The 23,484-nt window shown below is 41.6% G+C and overlaps 1 protein-coding gene across 1 annotated transcript in view; it reads left to right on the top strand.

The window, feature by feature from the left end:
• The window catches only part of LOC144598809 (sodium/potassium-transporting ATPase subunit alpha), a 49,038-nt gene extending 26,232 nt beyond the window's left edge, over nt 1-22,806 (top strand). The window contains exons 10-23 of the mRNA XM_078409254.1: nt 391-500; nt 6,108-6,242; nt 7,707-7,896; nt 8,566-8,741; nt 12,226-12,362; nt 13,765-13,915; nt 15,064-15,232; nt 15,584-15,738; nt 16,467-16,590; nt 17,544-17,689; nt 20,105-20,235; nt 20,970-21,071; nt 21,213-21,304; nt 22,618-22,806. Coding sequence (XP_078265380.1) covers nt 391-500; nt 6,108-6,242; nt 7,707-7,896; nt 8,566-8,741; nt 12,226-12,362; nt 13,765-13,915; nt 15,064-15,232; nt 15,584-15,738; nt 16,467-16,590; nt 17,544-17,689; nt 20,105-20,235; nt 20,970-21,071; nt 21,213-21,304; nt 22,618-22,646 — 1,847 coding nt within the window. The 3' untranslated portion in view covers nt 22,647-22,806. The remainder of the gene's footprint in view (nt 1-390; nt 501-6,107; nt 6,243-7,706; nt 7,897-8,565; nt 8,742-12,225; nt 12,363-13,764; nt 13,916-15,063; nt 15,233-15,583; nt 15,739-16,466; nt 16,591-17,543; nt 17,690-20,104; nt 20,236-20,969; nt 21,072-21,212; nt 21,305-22,617) is intronic.
• Nucleotides 22,807-23,484: the final 678 nt, after the last annotated feature.

The following is a 23,484-nucleotide window of genomic DNA, read 5'->3' as shown; positions in this document are numbered from 1 at the left end:
CAATTAAACCAAATTGGTTAAACTCCATGAGACGAATAGGTGCACATATTTAGTTTGAAAAAAATTTGTTTGTCATGTCGTATGTGGCTGCCTCGTCAAAGAGCCAGCTGTACAAGTAAATTCTTGACGATGTCCAAATTATAGTAGTAGTCTGTTGCAGTTTATCATACAATACAAAGTTAGGAAGTTTCTCAATTATCTTGCCACTAACTGCTGCTGCATTGTGCCGCCCATAGAAAGACTGATTCATATTGACTTGTCACTTGTCAAAATTCTTCAGACATTTTTAAATTGGAGAAGTTAATACGACAGAAATTCTAAAATTATGAAAGTTGGACCCTCCCAAAATGTGACGACAAAGTCCAATTTAACTGTGTTTAACCTCCTTAGGTGTCGCTTTTGACAAGACTTCTTTAACTTGGGCTGCACTTTCCCGTATTGCTGCATTATGTAACCGAGCCGTTTTCCAGGCAGGGCAAGATGCTGTGCCAATCTTGAAGGTGAGCTTGGTTTTGTGTTGTGGCCCTCCATCGTATTAGTCGTCTCGTGTCAATGATGGAAATTTCATGATTACAAATGAGTGCAAAAGTAAGCATTGCTTGGCAGTTTAAATATCTGTGAGGCATAATGTTATTTTAAATAACAACCAACTTAAATTTTTAATTGTTCCCAACAATAAAGTATGGTGTTAAATCATTTGATAAGCAATTTGGTACAGTTACCTAAAGCTAAAGTAAGCTGCATTTATATTGACTGTTGTATCAGATTTCTTTTCTGTGGTAGTTTTGACCTGCTCTTTTAAAATGTCATGCTTCATTACCTTAACTCAGAAACGTCCTGTGTGGTAGAATTAGACCAGAAGACATTGGAGCAGAATTAAGCTATTCATCCTATCGAGTCTACTCTGCCATTCCATCAACACTGATCTATTTTTCCCTCTCAACACATTCTCCTGCCTTCTCCCCATAACCTTTGACGCCCTTCCTTATCATGAACATATCAATCTCTGCCTTAAAAATACCGAATGGTGGCCTCCGCAGCCATCTGTGGCAATGAATTCCATAGATTCACTACCCTCTGGCTAAAGAAATCCCTCCTCGCCTTTATTTTGAAGACATGTCTGTTTATTCTGAGGCTGTGCCCTCTGGTTTTAGACTCTCCCATTACTGGAAACATCCTTCACACATCCACTATGTCTAGGCCTTCCATTGTGTGGGAGGTTTCAAGGAGATTCCCCCCTCATCCTTAAACTCTAGTGAGTCTAGGCCCGGAACCTTCAAATGCTCTTCATACATTATTCCAATCATCCCATGGGTCATTCTCATAAACCTCTGGATCCTCACCAAAGCCAGCACATACTTCCTCAGACATGGGCCCAAAAATGCTCACAATATTCCAAATGCGCTCTCACCAGCGTGCGATAAAGCACCTGATGTGTTTCTTATATGCTGCATGCCACATAATAGATTTGGAGCTGATATTTAAATCTCAAAACTTCAGGTGTAGGAGTATGTCCTGAAATGATTTCAGGAGGGATAATAATAATAATAATGCATTTTATTTATATAGCGCTTTTCATATACTCAAAGACGCTTTACAGAGATTTAGAGAACATAGGGAAATGAATAAATAGATAAATAAGTAAATAAGTAAACGAACAGAGAAAGGAGACAGAAGGTGAGGTGACCTTCAGTGGTTGAAGGCAGTACTGAACAGGTGAGACTTCAGCGATGTTTTGAATGTGGAGGAGTCTCCAACGTTTGGGGTAGTGAGTTCCATAGGGTGGGAGCAGCGATGGAGAAAGCCCTGTCCCCCCAGGATCTGAGTTTGGTCCGGATGTGGGGGGATAGGAGATTGGCAGCAGCAGAGCGGAGGGTGCAGGTGGGAGTGTGCCTGTGGAGGAGGTCGGTCAGGTAGGATGGGGCCAGGTTATGGAGGGCTTTGTAGGTTATGAGGAGGATTTTGTACTGGATTCTCTGGGGGATGGGGAGCCAGTGGAGTTTGTAAAGGACGGGGGTGATATGGTCACGGATCGGGGTGTGGGTGAGTAGACGGGCAGCGGAGTTTTGAATGTATTGAAGTTTACTGATGATTTTTGAGGGTGCGCCATAGAGGAGGCTGTTGCAGTAGTCCAGACGGGAGGTGATGAAGGCGTGGATGAGGGTTTCTGCAGCTGTGGAGGAGAGGGATGGACGGAGACGGGCAATGTTTTTGAGGTGGAAGAAGGCTGTCTTTGTGATGTGTTTGATGTGTTTGTCGAAGGAGAGGGTTTGATCAAAGATGATTCCAAGATTCCGGATGTGAGGGGAGGTGGATACTGGGAGACCATCAATATTGAGGATGAAGTTTTGGGTGGATTTGGTGAGCGTTTTTGGACCAATGATGATGATTTCAGATTTGTTGCAATTGAGTTTGAGGAAATTTGATTGAAGCCAAGATTTTATTTCAGTGATGCAGTTTGTCAGTGTAGTGTGTGGTGGGGGAGTTTGACTTGGTGGAGATGAGCTGGATATCATCGGCGAAGCAGTGGAAGTTGAGACCATGACGGCGGACCAAGGGGGAACAGGTAGAGGATAGACAGAAAGGAAAAGGAGGTGGGTTAGCGTTGCTGGTTAGAGAGGAGATTAACGCAATAGAAAGGAAGGACATTAGCTTGGAGGATGTGGAATCGATATGGGTAGAGCTGTGAAACACTAAGGGGCAGAAAACGCTAGTGGGAGTTGTGTACAGGCCACCTAACAGTAGTAGTAGAGTTGGGGATGGCATCAAACAGGAAATTAGAAATGTGTGCAACAAAGGTAAAACAGTTATAATGGGTGACTTCAATCTACATATAGATTGGGTGAATCAAATTGGCAGAGGTGCTGAGGCAGAGGATTTCTTGGAATGTATGCGGGATAGTTTTCTAAACCAACATGTAGAGGAACCAACGAGAGAGCAGGCTATTCTAGACTGGGTATTGAGTAATGAGGAAGGGTTAGTTAGCAGTCTTGATGTGCGTGGCCCCTTGGGCAAGAGTGACCATAATATGGTTGAGCTCTTCATTAGGATGGAGAGTGACATAGTTAATTCAGAAACAACCGTTCTGAGCTTAAAGAAAGGTAACTTTGAGGGTATGAGACGTGAATTGGCCAAGATAGACTGGCAATTGATTCTTAAAGGGTAGATGGTGGATATGCAATGGAAGGCATTTAAAGTTGAACTTTAAATGTTCAATGGATGAACAACAACAATTGTTCATCCCAGTTTGGCAAAAGAATAAATCAGGGAAGGTAGTGCATCCGTGGCTAACAAGGAAAATTAGGGATAGTATCAAAACAAAAAATGAAGCATACAAATTAGCGAGATAAAGCAGCCTACCAGAGGACTGGGAGAAATTCAGAGTCCAGCAGAGGAGGACAAAGGGCTTAATTAGGAAAGGGAAAATAGATTATGAAAGAAAACTGGCAGGGAACATAAAAACTGACTGCAAAAGCTTTTATAGATATGTGAAGAGAAAAAGATTAGTTAAAACAAATGTAGGTCCCTTGCAGTCAAACAGGTGAATTGATCATGGGGAACAAGGACATGGCAGACCAATTGAATAACTACTTTGGTTCTGTCTTCACTAAGGAAGACATAAATAATCTGCCGGAAATAGCAAGGGACCGGGGGTCAAATGAGATGGAGGAACTGAGTGAAATCCAGGTTAGTCGGGAAGTGGTGTTAGGTAAATTGAATGGATTAAAGGCCAGATAGGCTGCATCCCAGAGTGCTTAAGGAGGTAGCCCCAGAAATAGTGGATGCATTAGTGATAATTTTTCAAAACTTTAGATTCTGGAGTATTTCCTGAGGATTGGAAGGTAGCTAATGTAACCCCACTTTTCAAAAAGGGAGGGAGAGAGAAAACGGGGAATTACAGACCAGTTAGTCTAACATCGGTAATGGGGAAAATGCTAGAGTCAGTTATTAAAGATGGGATAGCAGCACATTTGGAAAGTGGTGAAATCATTGGACAAAGTCAGCATGGATTTATGAAAGGCAAACCATGTCTGACGAATCTTATAGAATTTTTCGAGGATGTAACTAGTAGAGTGGATAAGGGAGAACCAGTGGATGTGTTATATCTGGACTTCCAGAAGGCTTTCGACAAGGTCCCACATAAGAGATTAGTATGCAAACTTAAAGCACACGGTATTGTGGGTTCAGTATTGATGTGGATAGAGAACTGGCTGGTAGACAGGAAGCATAGAGTAGGAATAAACGGGTCCTTTTCAGAATGGCAGGCAGTGACTAGTGGGGTACTGCCAGGCTCAGTGCTGGGATCCCAGCTATTTACAATATATATTAATGATTTGGACGAGGGAATTGAATGCAATATCTCCAAGTTTGCGGATGACACGAAGCTGGGGGGCAGTGTTAGCTGTGAGGAGGATGCTAGGAGGCTGCAACGTGACTTGGATAGGTTAGGTGAGTGGGCAAATGCATGGCAGATGCAGTATAATGTGGATAAATGCGAGGTTATCCACTTTGGTGGCAAGAACAGGAAAGCAAACTATTATCTGAATGGTGGCCGATTAGGAGAAGGGGAGATGCAACGAGACCTGGGTGTTGTGGTCCACCAGTCATTGAAAGTAGCAGGTGCAGCAGGCAGTGAAGAAATCGAATGGTATGTTGGCATTCATAACGAGGGGATTTGAGTATAGGAGCAGGGAGGTTCTGCTGCAGTTGTACAGGGCATTGGTGAGACCACACCTGGAGTATTGCCTACAGTTTTGGTCTCCTAATCTGAGGAAAGACATTCTTGCCATAGAGGGAGTACAGAGAAGGTTCACCAGATTGATTCCTTGGATGGCAGGACTTTCATATGAAGAAAGACTGGATAGACTCAGCTTGTACTTGCTAGAATTTAGAAGATTGAGGGGGGATCTTATAGAAACATACAAAAGTCTTAAGGGGTTGGACAGGCTAGTTGCAGGAAGATTGTTCCAGATGTTGGGGAAGTCCAGAACAAGGGGTCACAGTTTAAGGATAGGGGGGAAGTCTTTTAGGACCGAGATGAGAACGTTTTTTTTCACAGAGTGGTGAATCTGTGGAATTCTCTGCCACAGAAGGTAGTTGAGGCCAGTTCATTGGCTATATTTAAGAGGGAGTTAGATGTGGCCCTTGTGGCTAAAAGGATCAGGGGGTATGGAGAGAAGGCAGGTACGGGATACTGAGTTGAATGATCAGCCCTGATCATATTGAATGGCGGTGCAGGCTCGAAGGGCCGAATGGCCTACTCCTGCATCTATTTTCTATGTTTCTATGATTTATCACATTTTAAGATAAATTCCAGATCTTTGAACACTTGAGGACTCCATTGAGAGTTTAGCTTATCCCTGTTGAATAATGATACTTTTATCATTAGCATTTTGTGTCTATATATTCGGTGTAAACCAGCATCTGCAGTTCCTTCCTACACAACTTTATCTTCCCTCAGTGGGTTCCCTGAAATGTGTGAAATCAAACTTACTGAAGAAACGCTGCCAATAAGAGTATGTTAATATTTACTGTTAAAATCCAGTGTGATTCACTGGAATTTAGAAGGATGAGAGAGGATCTTATAGAAACATTAAATTCTTATGAGATTGGACAAGCTTGATGCAGGAAAAATGTTCTTGATGTTGGGGGAGTCAGAGTTTGAAAATAAGGGGTGAGCCATTTAGGACTGTTGAGAAAAAACTTTTTCACCCAGAGAGTTGTGAATCTGTAGAATTCTCTGCCACAGAAGGCAATGGGGGCCAATTCACTGGATGTATTCAAGAGTGAGTTAGATATAGCTGTTAGGGCTAATGGAATCGAGGGATACGAGTGAGAAAGCAGGAACGGGATACTGATTGTAGATGATCAGCCATGATCATATTGAATGGCGGTGCTGGCTCGAAGGGCCGAATGGTCTACTCCTGCACCTATTTTCGAAATCATCCAAAATCAGTACCCCTTTCTGTCTTTTTCCCCCGTATCCCTTGATTCCCTTAGCCCTAAGAGTTAAATCTAATTCTCTTGAGAACTATATGTTTCTGTGTTACTTATTGTAGATAAACTAACCACCATTAACCACCCATCGACTTTCCAATTTCATTCAGAGAAGTGTTGCTGGAGATGCCTCAGAATCTGCTCTCTTGAAGTGTATCGAGCTCTGTTGTGGATCGGTTCAGCAAATAAGGGATCGCAACCAAAAAATTGTAGAAATACCGTTCAACTCCACCAACAAATATCAGGTAAAGAGAGATTCAGCAAGGCTGAGCACAAGCAACCTGTTAGAAAGCTACATGAAGGGGGCCAGTAACAGCTTTAGAGTGGATCTACATAGGATCAACAGTTGTTGCTGATTTATGCTGTATCCAGGAGTATCAGATCAGATAGGGTTGACAACATCTTAAATGAGAAACCCAGACAAATTGAGTATCAGGATTGGGATGAAATGCTCCAAAATGCCCCTTTTTGGATTCAATATGGTGATTATTTTAAATGTTAATTTTTTCAACTATTTCCAATTTGGTAATCCTTTACAAAATTGCAATACAACTGAAGATCTTATGTTTAAGAATGAAGGCGCTTTTATTTTAACATTCAACTTTGGTTCATTCTGGATAATTTCATGAACTTTATTATGTGAGAGTTTCCTTTTCTGGTGTTAAATTTATTGTCCATATGGAAACTTATTATTGAATGAAAATACAGATGCGCGGCAGGTCAGGCGGCATCCGTGGGAAGAGAAAGATGAGTAACATTTGAGGGAGATGTTTAAAGATACAGCATGGAAACGGGCCCTTCGGTCTAACGAGCCCACACAGACCATCGATCACCCCTTTCGCACTAATTCTGCGTTATCTCACTTTCTCATCAATTTCCTGAATATTCAGAGCCATTTAGAGGCCAATTAACCTATAAGCTGCACATCTTTGTGATGTGGGTGGGAACCGGAGAAAACTCATGATGACACAGAGAACGTGTAAACTACATACAGACAACACCCGAGATCAGCATCGCACCCAGTTGCGCTGTAAGGCAGTAGCTGTACTTCTGCACTTATTTCCTATGTTTCTACCAGCTGCGCTACTATGCTGCCCTCTGACAGAACTGGAAAGGAGACAAAAGCTGCAGGGAGGAGAGGTGTTTCTGACGGTCAAACTAGGGTGACCATGCGGGTAGGCTGCAAATGCAATTATCTGGTTCTGGCAGCAGTTCTGCCTCGCCTTCCTACTGTGAATTTTGAAGTTTCAGGTCCTGGCTCGAAACTTTGCCTATCCGTTTCTCCAGAGATCCTGCCTGACGTTCTGAGTTTCTCCAGCAGTTTGTGGGTTTATTAAACCTGCAACTGCAGTTCTTTGTTTCTACATTTTTTTGATGCTCTTTGGTCAATGCTCTCCCACTATCTGCTCCTATTCACTCATTAACCTCACTGTGTTTACAGCTTACTCTTCATTTTCTTCTATCAGCTACATACCCCTCACTCACAATGCTGCTTTATAAGGTGTTTTTGTCGTCTTTACAGTTTCATTGAAGGGTCTCTGATCTGAAACCTTTACTTTTTCTTTATTCCAATGATGTGGCCTGATTTCCATTTTTCCAAAATTTTCTCAATTTAATTTGTATTGCCGACATCTTCACAAACTGGTCGTGGAAGTCTATTATTATAAGCATTCCAGGCTGTTCCCTGTTTCACCAATTTTTATCCTTAGCTATCCATACACGAGAATGAAAAAGGTGACAGCCGCTACTTGCTGGTGATGAAGGGAGCACCGGAACGGATTCTAGACCGCTGCACCTCTATCCTTCTAAATGGCGTGGAGCAACCCCTGAATACAGAGATGAAGGAAGGTTTCCAGAACGCCTACATGGAGCTGGGTGGCTTGGGGGAGAGAGTGCTAGGTAAGGATTGAAACTCGAGCTTGAAGGCAAGGCTGGTGATTTGACCTGTACTGAAATTGGCTGGGTAAATGTAAAAATTGTCCCTAGTGGGTGTAGGATAGTGTTAATGTACGGGGATCGCTGGGCGGCACGGACCTGGTGGGCCGAAAAGGCCTGTTTTCGGCTGTATATATATGATGATATGATATGATAACTAGGAAATTTAAATTCAGTTAATTAGGTTAGCTGGTGTTTTTAGAGCTATGGTCAAACTAAGCTGAATCCTCCAGATTCAGGGACAGTTTCTTCCCAGCTGTTATCAGGCAACTGAACCATCCTACCAACAACCAGAGTGCAGTCCGGAGCTGCTATCTACCTCACTGGCGACCCTCGGACTACCTTTGATTGGACTTTACTGGATTTTATCTTAACGTTATTCATGTTATTCCCTTTATCATGTATCTGTACACTGCGTATGACTCATTTCTAATCATGTATTGTCTTTCCGCTGACTGGTTTGCATGCAAAGCTTTTCACTGTACCTCGGTACACGTGACAATAAACTAAACTGAACACAGAGCATAACTCAATCTTCCCAGATACGCCTCCAAACACGGCACTTATTTGAGAAGATAGGCTCAGTTTATCCAAATGTATTTGACCTGGCAAATTTATTTCCTTCTCTTGCAGGGTTCTGCCATTTTAACCTTCCTGACAATAAGTTTGGTGAAGGGTTTCCGTTTGAAGCAGAAGAGCCAAATTTTCCTACCGAAGGTCTTTGCTTTGTTGGACTGATGTCTATGATTGATCCACCTCGTGCTGCTGTACCAGATGCTGTCGGCAAGTGCAGGAGTGCTGGGATCAAGGTAAAGTCAAGGATGGTGCTAAAGTGTGAAAATTAATTTGTAGTGGGATTTGCAGCGTTACTTTGTTCTGCTCGAGGTTAGATACAAGATAATTGCACATGAATGCAAGTTGTCAGGGGTTACGGAGAGAAGGCATGAGAATGGGGTCGAGAGGGAAAGATAGATCAGCTGTGAATGAATGGCAGAGTAGACTTGATGCGCCAAATGGCCTAATTCTGCTCCTATAACTTATGAACATGAGTGGAAGGTTCAAATTTTAAGGTTACTAGACCAAGTGGACCCGTTGGGCCCAAACCTCTCCTGCATTGTTGCAGCAACCTCTTTCCCCCCCACTCCATCTCCCTCAACCCTCCTCCCACCACTCCATCCCCCTCGACCCCCCTTATCCTCCCTCCCCAGGAGATAGATTTAAACTTAAAAATGTGAATAACTTAAAAAATATAACACCGTTTCCAATGAAACTTCCACTGGCACCAAAGGGATGACGGTGAGTAAGTTGGGCCTAAAATTGTCGTGCTATCGTGTACCGTTTTGGCTGTATTTCAGGAACAAACAAATGAGAATTTTAGTATATAGATAGAAGATGGAATTCCTACAAACTGGACCAATTTAGAAGGATATGGACAAGCGACATTTTGAGTTGGGTTCCCCTCAAACCTGACGCAAAATGTCACCTGTCCATGTTCTCCAGTGATGCTCCATGATTCACTGAGTTACTCCAGCACTTTGTTATACTTGTGAGCTTTCAAAGGTGTCAACTTTATTCTTCTGCTTAGCCTGACTTAAACTTGCATGAAGGGATTAAAAGTAACATTAGCAAATTTGCAGATGACACAAAGCTGGGTGGTAGTGTGAACTGTGAGGAGAATGCTATGAGAATGCAGGGTAACTTGGACAGGTTGTGTGAGTGGGCAGATGCAGTTTAATGTGGATAAATGTGAGGTTGTCCACTGGTGGTAAGAACAGGAAGGCAGATTATTATCTGAATGGTGTCAAGTTAGAAAATGGGGAAGTACAAAAGGATCTGGGTGTCCTTGTTCATCAGTCACTTAAAGGTAGCATGCAGGTAGAGCAGGCAATGAAGAAAGCTAATGGCATGTTGGCCTTTATGACAAGAGGAGTCGAGTATAGGAGCAAAGAGGTCCTTCTGCAATTCTACAGGGCCATAGTAGTAAGACCGCACCTGGAGTACTGTGTGCAGTTTTGGTCTCCAAATTTGAGGAAGGACATTCTTGCTATTGAGGGCGTGCAGCGTAGGTTTACTAGGTTAATTCCTGGAATGGCGGGACTGTGATATGTTGAAAGCCTGGAGCGCCTAGGCTTGTATACACTGGAATTTAGAAGGATGGGAGGGGATCTTATTGAAACATATAAGATTATTAAGGGATTGGACACGCTAGAGGCAGGAAACGTGTTCCAAATGTTGCGGGAGTCCAGAACCAGGGGCCACAGTTTAAGAATAAAGGGTAGGCCATTTAGAACAGAGATGAGGAAAAACTTTTTCACTCAAGAGTTGTAAATCTGAAATTCTCTGCCTCAGAAGGCAGTGGAGGCCAATTCTCTGGATGCTTTCAAGAGAGTTAGATAGAGCTCTTAAAGATAGTGATGTCAAGGAATATGGGGAGAAGGCAGGAACGGGGTACTGATTATGGATGATCAGCCATGATCAGTGAGTGGTGGTTCTGGCTCAAAGGGCCGAATGGTCTACTCCTGCACCTATTGTCTATAATGCCAGTTAGCCAGGTGCTAGTTCAACATTACTTGGTGTGAGTTAGCATAAGGGCATTTTTTTCAGGAAATCAGTTTTATGAATGTTAGACTAAGGAAGTCAGCTAGCAGTGCAATTGGTGAAATCAAGAGTTAAAGCAGTGCAGAACAGGATTTGAATAGATGAACTGAGGCAGTTGGAATTGGGCATTAGGAAAAGAGAAAATACAGGTCCACAGCTGATTTCCCAGCAACTGGTGGTCTGGCACCTCCTTTAATCCAGACAAAATCCCCAGTATCCTACAGTAGACAGATCAATGGAGGCAGAAGACTGCAAATGCTGGAATCCTGAGCAATGAGCAAAGTGCTGGAGGAACTCAGTGGGTCAGGAGGAAATGGACAGGTGACATTTTGGGTCAGGGGCCTTTTTCCGACTGAGGAGAGTGGTGGTGGGAAGCTGGAAGAGGGATGGGGTGGGCAAGTGAGGGTGGTGGCACGATTGTCAGATCGTTGGGATCGTGGTAAAGGCTAGAGGTGAAAGAAAACAGGGATGTCGGGTAAGGAATGAGGAGTGAAAGTAAAGCCACGGGGAGGAATATGGGTGGCGAGGAGTTTCTCTAGTACTTTGTTTTATTCAGTGAATAGTCAAAGCAAGTTCTGGTGAGAATTCCAGGCATGATCACAGGTGTGGAAAGTGACATTGTTTTTGGATAATGTTGCCAAAGGGTGGACGAGAAGTAAAACGAGTCCATTGGGAACGTTAGAAAGGGAAGTCTGGGGAGTGGTAAGTGAAGCTATTAAAGGTGATTCTCAAGCTGCTCCCGGAAAGGTCAAAATGGACATGGATAGGTGCAGACCCAAGGAATTGCAGATATCAGAATCTTGAGTAAAGCACAAAGATGGAAGAACTCAGCAGGTCAGCCAGCATCTGTGGAGGGAATAGACAGAAGATTTTTCGGATCAGGTCCCTTCTTCAGACGTGTTTGAATATGGATCCCATCCCGAAATGTCAGCAATCCATTCCTTCCACAGATGCTGCCTGATACACTTAATTGCTCTAGCACTTTTGTGTTTTACAATGGATAAGTGCAGTCTTGCCATCTAGGTGACAATTAAACGACTTTGTGATCAATGCTGCTAAAGGTTGCAAAAGAGCAAGGTGTAGCGACCATAGGGATTGGTCCTGAGAGTCGAACCCGCTGATTGGCCAGCAAGGTCACATGGTGGTTTTGGGCGCCCAAAACCAGTCAGTGGGAAGAGTACGTCGATGTGAACAGTTTGAGTTAATGGTTGTCTGTAATCTCGTTTGTTATCCTTTGTAATTGAATATTGCTGCCGCAATAAACTTTAACAAATACAAGCCTCCAGACTCGCCATAAAGGAGAGATACCTTTGATTAAGAAATCACAGGTTTCTGGCCATTTCCCCTCAGTTGTCAGCTAATTTTAGCTCTTCCTATTTTGGGATACATGAGCATATTAACTTGTTACCGGATTATTAACAAAGTGGTGTAAAATAATTATTAAAACTAATCCTTACAGAGCTTTTTTGATAACTAATTTGCATATAACTATTACTGATGCCTTTTACAATAATGCAGTCACTTCCTTAATTTTAAATCTGTTATAATCCCAGTGGGGAGAGCATTTTATAAAACAACCTTTTCAAGAGATTTGCCAAATGTATGTCGACAGTTATTAAATGACGAGGGCATGTTTTTTTGAGAGGGCTGCTGGCATTTTCTTTTACATACTGATTCCTATTTTGAATTTCATAGGTTATAATGGTAACTGGTGACCATCCAATCACCGCTAAAGCCATTGCAAAAGGTGTGGGGATCATCTCGGAAGGCACTGAGACTGTCGAAGACATTGCTGCTCGCCTGAACATTCCTGTCAGTGAGGTTAATACCAGGTAATCGCTGGCAATCTGAGAACAGTTGTAATGTCTGTGCTTCCATCTTGTTTGAGATTATCTAACTGCAAAACAAAGTGCTGAAGTAACTCTGTGTGAAGAATGTCCTGGTCTGAAACATCGCCTATCCATGCCTTCCACAAATGCTGCTTGGCCTGCTGAGTTATTCCAACACTTTGCTTTGTTCAAAGTTACAGCATCTGCAGTTCCTTGTGTCTAGTTAACTGTTGGATGAGCACAAAACCAGTTTGTCCAGGTTTTCTCCTTCCTGTGTGCCGGTGGAGGGAAGTGCTACAAGTGTTCCACCATTTGAAACCCAGCATTTGAAACTCCCCATAACTCTTCAACTGACTTGCTCAATAAAGGAATACATTGCTCAGCCCATAAAGTACCAGATTTAATTTGAGAATTATATGGAATTATCTGATCTCTGGACTATAGCACTGAGGCACTGGCTCGAAGGCAGCCAATGTCAACATAGACCCGCACAACCCCGGCCACGCTCTTGTTTACTCCAACTGTTGAGGTGTAGAGGTCTGAAAAGTGTGACTGGGTTCTTCTCAACAACAAAATTAAACTCAAAGACTATGATCTTCTATGGCTGATATCTTTGGATGCACTACAGATTTTGTTTTTATACTATTTTTGCTACGTAATACAGGTCCACACCAAATTTCCAGCACCCTTAGTTCTAGGGCCTTGATGGATTATCTGTTTTGCTGGAGCAACAGGGGTCACGGCCCCCGAGTGGAGTCCAACGGTACTGGAAGGGGGGGGGGGCTGAGATACCGGCCCGCAAAGACGGCCTCAGAAGTAGGCTGTGGGAACCGATTCACCGGTTCTGGCCGCAGGGGGCAAATTTGATCAGCGTGGAAGTCCTGATGGGATTGAAATCGGCCACCTTAGGTGCCACATTTTCGGAGGGACTTCCGGGGGGAGGGTGTTTCAAGTATGCTCATAATTTTGTCCAGATCAAATTAGGTGCCAGATCATCAGTTGCTGAAATTTTATTAATTTATCTTTGTTAGTGTGTTTACAGGCCTGTAAAGCTGCTGCGAGTAAGAATGTAATTGTTTTTTTGTCAGTATATATGACAATTAAACACTGTTGACTGAAGTTATAATATGAATTCTTAAACCTCGATGGATAATGCAGAGGGTGAAAATACCAGGCATGATTGTCACAAAATGCTCCTCTAAATTTGAGGGTGTATCAGGCTTGTCTGACAATAGTTTTTGCCTTGAAACAGTAACTCCTGTTCTCTTTCCAGATATTACTAACCCCTGCTGTATGTTTAAAGCATTTATTCTGCTTTTACCCCGAATAATATGTTTTGAATTGCTTAAAAGAAAATTAGGAATGATGGTAAATTGTGAATATATTGTTGCATTTTGTGTCACAGGGATGCCAAAGCTTGTGTGATCCATGGAACAGACCTGAAGGAATTATCCGCAGAACAGTTGGATGACATTTTACGGTATCACACTGAGATAGTCTTTGCTCGGACTTCACCTCAGCAGAAACTGATTATCGTGGAAGGCTGCCAGCGACAGGTAGGAAACTAGATGTAGAACCTAGAACAGTACCTTGCCTGTGCCAAGACCAATTCCTATCTGCCTGCACATAATCCATACCCCTCCATTCCCTGCATCTCCATGTGCCTGTCTAAAAGTATCTTAAATGCTACTGTCGCATGTGCCTCCACCACCATCAACCCCGGTAGCGTATTCCAGGCACTCGCTACCCTCCGTGTAAAACAAAATCTTGTCCTGTGCATCACCTTTAAACTTTGCCCTTCTCGCCCTTAAAGCTATGCCCTCTGGTATTTGTTATTTCTATTCTGGAAAAAAAGATTCTTACCATGCAATGTGTCCGGTCAGTATATGGAACTAGGCTACTGGAGGAGGTAGTTGAGGCAGGTGCTATCGCAACGTTTAAGAAACATTTAGACAGGTACATGGATAGGACAGATTTAGAGGGATGTGGGGCAAATGCAGGCAGGTGGGACTAGTGTGGACGGGACATGTTGGCCGGTTCAGGCAAGTTGGGCCGAAGTGCCTGTTTCCACACTGCAAGACTCTATGACTCTATAACTGTCTATGCCTCTCAATTTTACATCTATCAGATGTCCCCTCAATACAACCATCCAGTTTTGTCCAACCTCTCCCTGTTGCTGATACCCACTATACCCAGGCATTATTTTGGTAAAACTCCTCTGGACCCCCTCTAAACTCTCTACATCCTTCCTCTATTGTGATGACCATAACTGCACACAATACTCCCAACTCTTCTATTTGGGAATAAAATGCTTCCCCCCCCCCCCCCCGTCACTCATTAAATAATTGCGCAGAATTTTGGCACATATTTTTCAACTTAATATAGAGACTTTTTGGGAAGCAAATTTGTATAGTGAAATTTGTTCAAAGTATTCAAAGCTAGTAAATGCGCCATTTGTGTTTGAGTGAAGCAGGGTTTGTTTTCTGCCTCTATCATGTCAATCTTTGCATATGGGTGAAGGCACCTGGTATGCTGGCACATTTTCCGTTTGCCCGACATCTATTAATAAAACACAGCAGGACGCGCTGACCCAGGACACTGTTCTTTGTGGAAAATCGACAGGTTTTGTGAAAAAAAGATGTTGAAGAATTTTTAAAATCGGCATTTTTTTCTATGGATCATATTTTGACTGACTTTAATGCAGGGTGCGATCGTAGCAGTCACAGGTGATGGTGTGAATGACTCTCCTGCTCTAAAGATGGCTGATATTGGTGTTGCTATGGGTATTGCTGGCTCTGATGTCTCCAAACAAGCTGCAGACATGATACTGTTGGATGATAACTTTGCCTCCATTGTCACTGGCGTGGAAGAAGGTAGGTGTAACCATTTCTATTTTTTTTAAAAAGGAAATGGCCAGAATTTCACAATTGATTTTCATTGACAATGGGAACAGTTTTTAAACATAGCATTTCCTAGTTTTAGTCTGACTGACGTATTTTAATTTTTAGTTTACTGCTAAACTAAGTTCTACAGGCATTTATGGCATATAATTTAACATCTAACATTTTGAGGCATCCAGTTGAGACTGCATATAGAGCTAAAAAATTGCCTTTACTACAAGGAATTACTCTGCAGTTTATTTCCATTTGGTTTTTTTTAATTTTAAGAAATTTGTGGAACTTTTGTTTTCTTGCCACTTCAAATTTCTTGATTTTGTTTTGTAGGTCGTCTGATTTTTGATAACCTTAAGAAATCTATTGCATATACCTTAACCAGTAACATCCCTGAAATCACACCGTTCCTGGTATTCGTCATTGCGGACGTCCCACTGCCACTTGGAACTGTGACCATCCTCTGCATTGATCTGGGTACTGACATGGTGAGTTTTACAGTTGTTGATGGTGCATTATATTTGATTTTTGAAGCACTCCGATTGTTGCTTCCTATTGTGTCCAGAGAAAGCTTGTGAAGCTGCTGCCTCAATTCCAGTGACTTAGGTTCGACCCTGACATCTGGTGCTCACTGTATGGAGTTTGCAGGATCTCCCTGTGATGGTTTGGGTTTCACTTTAGGGTAGCTCTAGCTGGTTGGTAGATTAATTGGCTGCTATAAGTTGCGTGTGATGTATAGGTCCATGAGAGAGGGGAGAATAAAATCTGAGCAAAAAATTAGATTAATGTTAAATGATTGTTTGGCTGTATGACTATTGTGAGCCAGTGATTGAGATTGGAAACAGTATTATTCCTGTCAGCATTGTTTCATGATTTGCTCCTGTATGTAACACTGCAAACCCTCGCAATATTATCTTGCCTTGTCAGTTAAGTAAATTGCACCATAACTATTGTGAATATACTAGTAATTGTTTACTCGAGTAGGACTTGATGTACCCTAATAATCATTCATCAATTGGAATGTTGGGCATCTGGCTCGCCAAGGCTCTGGTTTCTGTGCTCCTGGCTGGTTGTGAGTTCACTGCTTGAAAAAAAAGGTCAATTTGAGTATTAAAGGAGTAACATTCAATAGTCCTGGAAGTCTATCATCCTTCTACCAAGATTATCACTATCATACTGTGTTATGTTGTCACCAAAAACATTTGGTCCTATGTAGGTACCTGCCATTTCTCTTGCTTACGAACACGCTGAGAGCGATATAATGAAAAGACAGCCACGTAATCCCAAGACGGGAAAATTGGTAAATGAGAGATTGATCAGCATGGCATATGGACAGATAGGTTAGTATTTGCTCACTTATTTAATGCATTTGTTTTGACTTTCCACTATATTAAAAAGTACACAAATAGTGTATATAGTATTTAAAACTATCAACATTTTCCACTATTTAACTTAGCATAAATCAAACCTTTGTTAGTAATCAGCATTGACTTTTATATGTCCTTTAATAAGGAACCATTTTCCAGTGTCACCTTTTCCCCCACGGTTTACATAAACTTTATTCATGTGGCCATGATATTTTCTTTTTTAATTTTTCTTATACTTTCAAAACAATTTAAATTGTTCTAGCCACTTCAACCAGAATTTTAAAGATTTATTTCCATTTGAATGGGCCTCATTTTTGGGAGGGTCCTTTGACTTAGCAGTGGTTTTGTTTTAAAAGTATGTAATGTTTTATACCAAATGCCTCTTACAATTCAACTTAGCTAACCACTTTGTGGCAAATTCAAGGCTCTTAAACTTACACTAAATTTGATAACATTGCATGGGTTTCTTCCCTTAGCCAGATTGCAATTTAAGATTTATAGCGTTTTACTTCACAACAGGTTATAACATTAAACTGATATTACCTGGTTGGCTCATAAACCTTGTTTTAGAACATTCTGTAATACCTGCTAGAAGTTTGTTTTGTTTTACAAATTGCAATGTTCTGCTTCTTCTGACTTGAAAATTAAAATCTTCTATTGTCATGCTTGTATTGTCAGCTTCTCGAATCTCTATGACTTGCCTCAAACTATAACAGTATTGTAATCCAGTCAGTGGATTTATGATTTACTCTTGCAGGTCATGCATTCTTTTTATTATTTCATAATTTTTAGTTACATGTTTACCCGTGTACAGTTTTATCCTATCATGTTGTGTGCCTACAGTTCTTAAATTCTGTTGGGTGAATTAATATAATGAATCATTTTCATGTATTTCATGAATTTACACAAAACTTGCTTTTATCCAGGAATGATCCAGGCCTTGGGTGGTTTTTTCACTTACTTTGTGATCTTGGCTGAGAATGGATTCCTCCCAATGGACCTACTTGGAATACGTGAAAATTGGGATGAGTTATGGATAGACAACGTGGAAGACAGTTATGGGCAACAATGGGTATGTATATCTTTCCTGCTGCTATGTATTGGGAAGAACTAATTCCAGTCTGCTATGATTAAGCTGATTCCAGACTTGAGAGAAGCATGTATTGGAAATGGTGCAGTCAGCTAGTGTTTGCTCACGCTCATCAAACTTGCAATGATTCAAGCTTCCTCACAAAGATTGTAAACCACCAACTGGGGCATTTTACAAAAAATAAACTTTCATTTCTGTGTGGGACTTGGGTTATTCAGAAATTCCAGTGGGTTTGGGGCTTTACTGGAAAAATGCAAATACTGCAAATTATTTTGAAGGGTGTGATAATTTTCATCTTCAGTACGAGTGGTTATTTGGATTTCCAGATCCCAGAGACATTTACAGAAAGTGCAACTCCTTAGAATGGGCCTTGGGTCACCAGGAAACCACCTGTGACCTGGAGTATGCTGTGAGTGTTGCTCGCTTCCCTGCCTAAGGGTATAATAGCCTTGAAACTATTTTGACGTCTCATTTTTAACATTTTTAATAATGACTTTGACAATCTAGACACATGTAAATACAGTTCATATAGATTTCCTGATTCAAATAAAACATTAACCATTGCATAAAACACCTTTTTAGAGTGATTGAAATCTTCTAAAAACGACAGTGAAATAAAGGTCTGCATGAGCTTTTTCAATTAAATGTTAACCCGACCCAAATAAATTGCATTATATACTACCCCAGGCATGCCTGATAAAGCTGATGGGTTTTAACTGGGATGCATCCACCCCTTGGCTTCAGATGTTTATATTACAGCCATGGACTTGTAGCTGCCAACATCCAGCGTAATTCTGCCTTCCGAATTATAATATATTGAACATAGAACAGTACAGCACGGGAACAGACCATTTGATCCGCAGTGTCTGTACCGAACATGATGCTAAATTCAACTAACCCCTTCTGCCTGCACGTGATCCATATCCCTCCGTGCCCTACATATCCATCTGGTTATCTAAAAGCCTTTAAACGCTACTATCACATCTGCCTCCACCGCCAACCCTGGCAGAGCATTCCAGGTCCCCGCCACCCTCTGTGTAAAAATAAAAGTTGCCTTGCGCATCTCCTTTAAACATTGTCCCTCCCACTTTAAAGCTAGGTGCCCTGGTATTTGTCATTCCCACCCCAGGGAAAAGATTCTGACTGTCTATCCTATTTCTGCCCCTCGTCATTTTATAAACCTCTATCAGGTCTCCCCTCAACCTCTGAACCCCCAGAGAAACCAATCTAGATTTATCCATATGTTCCTTGCGGCTCTTGCCCTCTAATCCAGAAAGCATCCTGGTAAACCTTTTCTGTACCTTCTCCAAAGCATCCACATCCTTCTTGCAATGGAGTGACCCCAAATGCAAACAAAGACACCAAATGTGGTCAAACCTAAATTTTAAAAAGTTGCAACTTGATTTCCTGGCCCTTGTACTCAGTGCCTCGCAAATGAAGGCAAGCATTCTGTGTACCTAATTTGTGTTGGACTTGGACCCCAAGATCTTTCTGTGAATCAATGCAGTCACAGAAATGCCTGTCTGTACCCCTGTCTTTAGGGAACCCTATCGTTATTGCTTGCCTAGATTTAGTTCTACCCTGCGTTCAGCAGAGGCAGACATAATGCCATTGTTCACGTTGCTACTGCGATTTGCCCTGAGAATCTACCCCAGCCCCAACAGTATCCTTGTTTGAGAAAGAGATGGCTATAGGAGACAGCTGGTCACTTTATCTGGCTGATCCTGACCTCGGGTGCTGTCTGTACAGAGTTTGCAACTTCTCCTTGATGGCGTGGGTTTTCTCCGGTTTCCTCCCATACTCCAAAGACGTACAGGTTTGTGGGTGAATTGGCTTCTGTAAATGTCCCCTGGTGTGTACGGTGATCATTGGTCGGCATGGAGTCAGTGGGTTGAAGGGCCTGATTCCACGCTGTATCTCTAAACTAAACTAAACCCTCTCTGCCTCATGATGTGGAAATTTAAGATAAACTTCCTCAAAATGCGGTCATTGATTAGCATGTGCATGTTTAGTTCCACTTCCTCTTTCCAAGGTGGAAATACTTAGACTGGGGTACTTGGTCATTGATAAATCAAACAATGAAAATGAACTGCTCATGAGAGAATGAATAATCATTGTTTTACTGTAATTAGAGAAGATTTATGAATTAAATGGAAGGAGGAAAAGTGACTTGGAAATGATTTTGGGTACAGGGTGAATTTATTTTTCAATTTGACAGGATTTGGAAATTTTACTCACTTCCAAGTGGAAAATTTGGGCAGGGCATCTTAATATGACTCGGTAATATAAAATGAATATTTTAGTATTTTAATGCACTTTTCCACTTGCTATTTCTTAGTTTTTAAATTCAAGCTAGTTCACCATACACCCCTAATTTAAATTTTTGTCATTTTTCAGACTTATGCACAGCGGAAAATTATCGAATATACCTGTCACACATCATTCTTCATCAGCATTGTGGTAGTGCAGTGGGCTGACTTGATTATCTGTAAGACCAGAAGAAACTCCATATTTCAACAGGGAATGAAGTAAATATCTCACCAATATGTTTAGGAGAAAGAACAATCAACAATATAAAATAACCATTAATGGGATATTTGACTAAATAATTTACTGAAGATTTACATTTCCTCTTCCCATGTTATTTGCTGTGCCCCTAGCTTATTGGGGTGGTATCCTATTGGAATACATTTGAGACTGTTACTGGTATGAGCCAGTCTGAGAAGAATAAAACGTGGAGCGAGATTCTAAGTATTCGGCAGATACGGTGCGCTGTCGTACAGCTATTGTAAAACTACTCAATTGCAGTCTGAGGAAGGGTCCCAACCAGAAGCATCCATTCCCTCCAAAGATGATATCTGACCTGCTGAGTTCCTCCAGCTCTTTGTGTTTTGCTTGTAAATCAATTCCAGTCTGTGGGGTATGCTAAATTACATAACTCGTGCTACTGCATTATTATTAGCTTCTGCATCTTTGTCTTGTGAGAGCTATAATCCGCCAGCTCTATCCATCACATACTTTTGTTGTCATTAGTCCTGTCCTTGACTGCAGGGAATTGATCAGTCTCAAAACAGCATTGTGTTTGTGTGATTGATCCATCTGAGGGTACTTTGAGTTCTAAGTGCATGTTGGTCATTAGATATCTTGTTGAATGCTGCTCGTACTAGTGAAACACCAGAATAAGTTGCTGAATTGAAAATCAAAGATTCCATTGGTAGATTGAGTAATGATTTTCCTCTTTCAACAATGATTCTTTTTCTAGGAACAAGATTCTTATCTTTGGTTTGTTTGAAGAGACAGCCCTTGCTGCTTTTCTTTCATACACTCCTGGCACTGATATAGCACTCAGGATGTACCCACTAAAGTAAGTCATTCCTGCCTACCTTCCTTTGAGTGAGAGTTTTTAAATCTCAATTGTAAGCAATTTTTTAGTGTTCGTATATTCTTTGGCATCTCTTGTTAATTTTTGATCAGTTTGTAACGTGGTTCATTTGTTTTTCTTCAGACCCAGCTGGTGGTTCTGTGCCTTTCCATACAGTCTTATAATATTTCTTTACGATGAAGCGCGAAGGTTCATCATCCGTCGGAACCCTGGAGGTAATCTGGTAGTGCTTGTGACATTTGTGTCTCCAAAAGTAATTTGTATGAGTAGGAAACAAGGAGGCAATGTGTTAAGACTAACTTGTGGAAGCTTTGCTGGATTGGTGTGAAATATTTCTCCTGCAAGTTCACTCTGCCTCATTTTGCCTGACCAAAACAAGTGCAACATTTATGTTTAATTGTGTTCCTGCTGTTTTTAGGTTAAACTCCAGCCTTGTGGGTAAATGCAGTCTGGGATGTATATAATGGGGTTTTTAGAGTTGTGCTCAATAAGCCAAATTTGCCCAGCATATCATACACCTTTCTTTGGGTAGGGATGTTTGTTTCAGAGAGAATGGGTAACACTGCTTTCAATTGGTTTCCAAGCAGACTTCATTGGAAAGCAATGTATGTGTGTTTTAACATCTAACAATGCAGCATAGGAACAGGTCCTTTGGCCCACGATGTCTATACTGAATATGATGCCCACTTCCACCACCACCCCTTGCAATGCATTCCAGGCACCTAGCACTGTGTGTGTGTAAACAAAATAAACATGCCTACACTTTATCTTTAAACTTTCTTCATCTGACCTTAAAGATATGACTTCTCCTCTTTGACATGACCATAAATCTATGACCTCTCCTCTTTGACATTTCCAGCCAGGGGGGGTGGGGAAGAGGTTCTGACTGTCTTACCTGATCAATGCTTCTCATAATTTTGTAAACTTCTGTCAGGTCTCCTCTGGGCCTCAGGCACTACAGAGAAAACAACTTAAGTTTTCCAACCTGTTCTGATAGGTAATGCCCTCCAATCCAGGCGGCATGCTTGTAAACCACTTATGGACCTTCTCTACATCCTTCCTGCAATGGGGCGACCAGAACTATACCCAATGTTCCAAATGGGGTCTAACCAAAGTTTTATAAAGCTGCAACATGACTCCCTGACTCTTGTACTCAATGCCTTGACCAGTGAAGGCCAGCGCACCAATTTGCTCCCTTTACCACTTTATCTATTTGCGTTGCAACTTTCAGGGAGCTAGGGGCTTGGACTCCAAGATGTCTTGAACTATATACTTTTGCTATAAGTTTTGGGCAAAAACGTTTTTAAGTTCAAGGATAGCTAAATAGTGTGAAATATGTTTTATGGGGCATGAAAAGCACATATAGGTGGTATTGGACAGGATCCAGTTATAGTAGGATCACTATACTTTGATTTATTCCTTTCAGGTTAAAAATGAAGTAAGGGCAACATGTTTTCAGAACAATTTTGTTTAACTTGAAATTTACTCTTTCAATTTGATTTGCCTAACTTTTATTTTTTGTTACTAGGTTGGGTGGAACAAGAAACGTATTATTAGAAGAACAAATGCTAATACATTTCAACAGTTTGTTTGTCTGCCTTAACTGTTAAAACATTTAAAGTGCTAATAGTGGTGAGTGGAGATGGACTGTTTTGTAAAGAACAAAACTGAAAGTCAGTAGTTTTATATAAACTTTTTACAAGTATAACTTAAATAAATTGGATTATCAATTTGAGTGTGTTTTTTTGTATTTCATATTACATTTAAATATTCCCAATCAGCACTAGCTGTTTACTCTTAGCTAGTTTAAATGTTCCAATACTGATAATCAACTTTGAATGAAGTAGTTGAATATAAACCCAAAATGCTGGAGTAACTCAGCAGGACAGGCAGCATTTCTGGAGAGAAGGAGTGGGTGACGTTTCTGGTCGAGATCCTTCTTTAGACTGAAAGTTGCATTGTGTAAGACGGGCGTTCTTTGATCGGTATTCTATAAAAAGATTTTGTGCAAGACCTTTCTTTCACTCTTTCCAGAAAGCAGTTTCAGTGCACACTGCAGAACTTAACTCTCCAATGTAGAAACCCTCACCCAAGCAACTCTCCCACTATCCCACCCCAACCCGTCCCCTTCCTCCTATATTCCTCTCTCTGGTTTTACACTGCGCTCCTCTTCTCTCCTTATTTGACATTCTTTTTGCCTTCTTTTCATCTCTAGCCTATGTCCACCCACCTGCCAATCAAACTCCCCCCCCTCACCTTGTATCAACTATCACTTGCCAGCCCATGTCCTGTCGCCACTTCTTTACCAGGTTTCCCCCCCTCCCGGGAATCAGTGAAGACTCCCAACCTGAAACATTGCCTATCCGTGTTCTCCAGAGATGCTGCCTTACCCGCT

The sequence above is a fragment of the Rhinoraja longicauda genome, chromosome 12 (assembly GCF_053455715.1).
Source record: "Rhinoraja longicauda isolate Sanriku21f chromosome 12, sRhiLon1.1, whole genome shotgun sequence".
NCBI lineage: Eukaryota > Metazoa > Chordata > Chondrichthyes > Rajiformes > Arhynchobatidae > Rhinoraja > Rhinoraja longicauda.
The sequence above is the reverse complement of the archived record's forward strand: the minus strand, read 5'-3'. Positions and strand labels throughout refer to the sequence as shown.